This window comes from Brassica oleracea, unplaced genomic scaffold, assembly GCF_000695525.1.
Source record: "Brassica oleracea var. oleracea cultivar TO1000 unplaced genomic scaffold, BOL UnpScaffold03563, whole genome shotgun sequence".
NCBI classification, from domain to species: Eukaryota; Viridiplantae; Streptophyta; class Magnoliopsida; order Brassicales; family Brassicaceae; genus Brassica; species Brassica oleracea.
In genome coordinates this window covers 1-1,156 of record NW_013620088.1, presented here as the reverse complement: position 1 = coordinate 1,156, position 1,156 = coordinate 1, and the positions used below count along the sequence as shown (strand labels likewise).

Genomic DNA, 1,156 nt, shown 5'->3' with positions numbered 1-1,156 from the left:
AATAAAAGGAAAAAAAGGCAAGTCAAAGATACTTTTAGTTGAAATAAAATATCAAGTTAAGATTGTGTCTGGTCCATTTATTGAAAACGAATACTTGGTGGCCAAGGCTGGTCCTCTGGTATTAATGGAGAAGATGAACCTAACATCAACTCTTCAGCTAGATTCCTCTTTTTATCTCTCTCGCTCTCTCTCTTTTAGATCTCTTTTCGCTCCCATATGTCTATGCTTCTGAGACGGCTCTCGAGTCTCGGACTTGGGAAACCTCATGTGTCCGTGAGATCCTCTCTTCTTCTTCACTCTAGAGGATTCTCAACTTCCTTGCTTCAAACCCCTCCTTGTAGAATCGTCTTGGCCGAGCCCTGTGGAGGGGATCTCGGAAAACTTGTGGTAATGAATTTAAATGAACTTGAGTGCAAGGATTTGGAGAAGAAGGTGCCTCTGGAGTTAGTGGATGATGAAGACTCAAAGATAATAATAGGGGCATCCGGTGGCTGGATAGCTACTCTAAAGGAAGATGGAGTGCTGCGTCTCCAAGACGATTTCAACCCTGTTGCTTCTGATACAAATCCGAAACGCATCCCACTGCCTCCTCTGGTGACTCTGCCTCATTGCCAAACCAAAATCATCACCAACGTGTCAGTGTCCTCATCTTCTCCAGAGGATGATGAGGACTGTGTCGTGGCTATCAAGTTCTTGGGACCGCAGCTCAGCTTTTGCAAACCAGCCGGTAAGAGTGGTAAACCAGAGTGGACCAACATCAAGATCGAAAACCCCTGCTTCTACTCCTCCCGTGTCATGTTTTCCAAGAAAGACAATATGTTTCGTATTCCCGGATCTGGAGGCCATCTCATCGGTTCATGGGATCCCTACAAACCCAGCAATAACCCCACGTTTCAGAGGTTGCGGTTTAAAAACATGCCCAAGCTCACCAAGGCTAAACAGAATCTTATGGATTTGTGCTGCAGGAGCGAGCACTTGGTGGAATCACGACCCACGGGTGAAACTTTCTTGGTCAAGCAGTACAAGAAGACAATCAAGATCACCAAGGCTGGTATCGCTAGAATGAGAACCAAAACTTTAATGGTGTACAAGCTAGACGATGAAGGAAACGCTGTCTACACTCAAGACATTGGAGATCTTAACATATTCCTTTCAT

General features: G+C 45.1%; 1 protein-coding gene across 1 annotated transcript; it reads left to right on the top strand.

The window, feature by feature from the left end:
* Positions 1-113: 113 nt before the first annotated feature.
* On the top strand, positions 114-1,074 carry LOC106321882 (the record flags this gene model as incomplete). The annotated part of the gene is given in 1 exon segment (XM_013760104.1): positions 114-1,074. A coding segment is annotated over 1 exon segment (858 nt), but the record flags the coding sequence as incomplete, so codon positions are not given.
* Between the last annotated feature and the right edge of the window lie 82 nt (positions 1,075-1,156).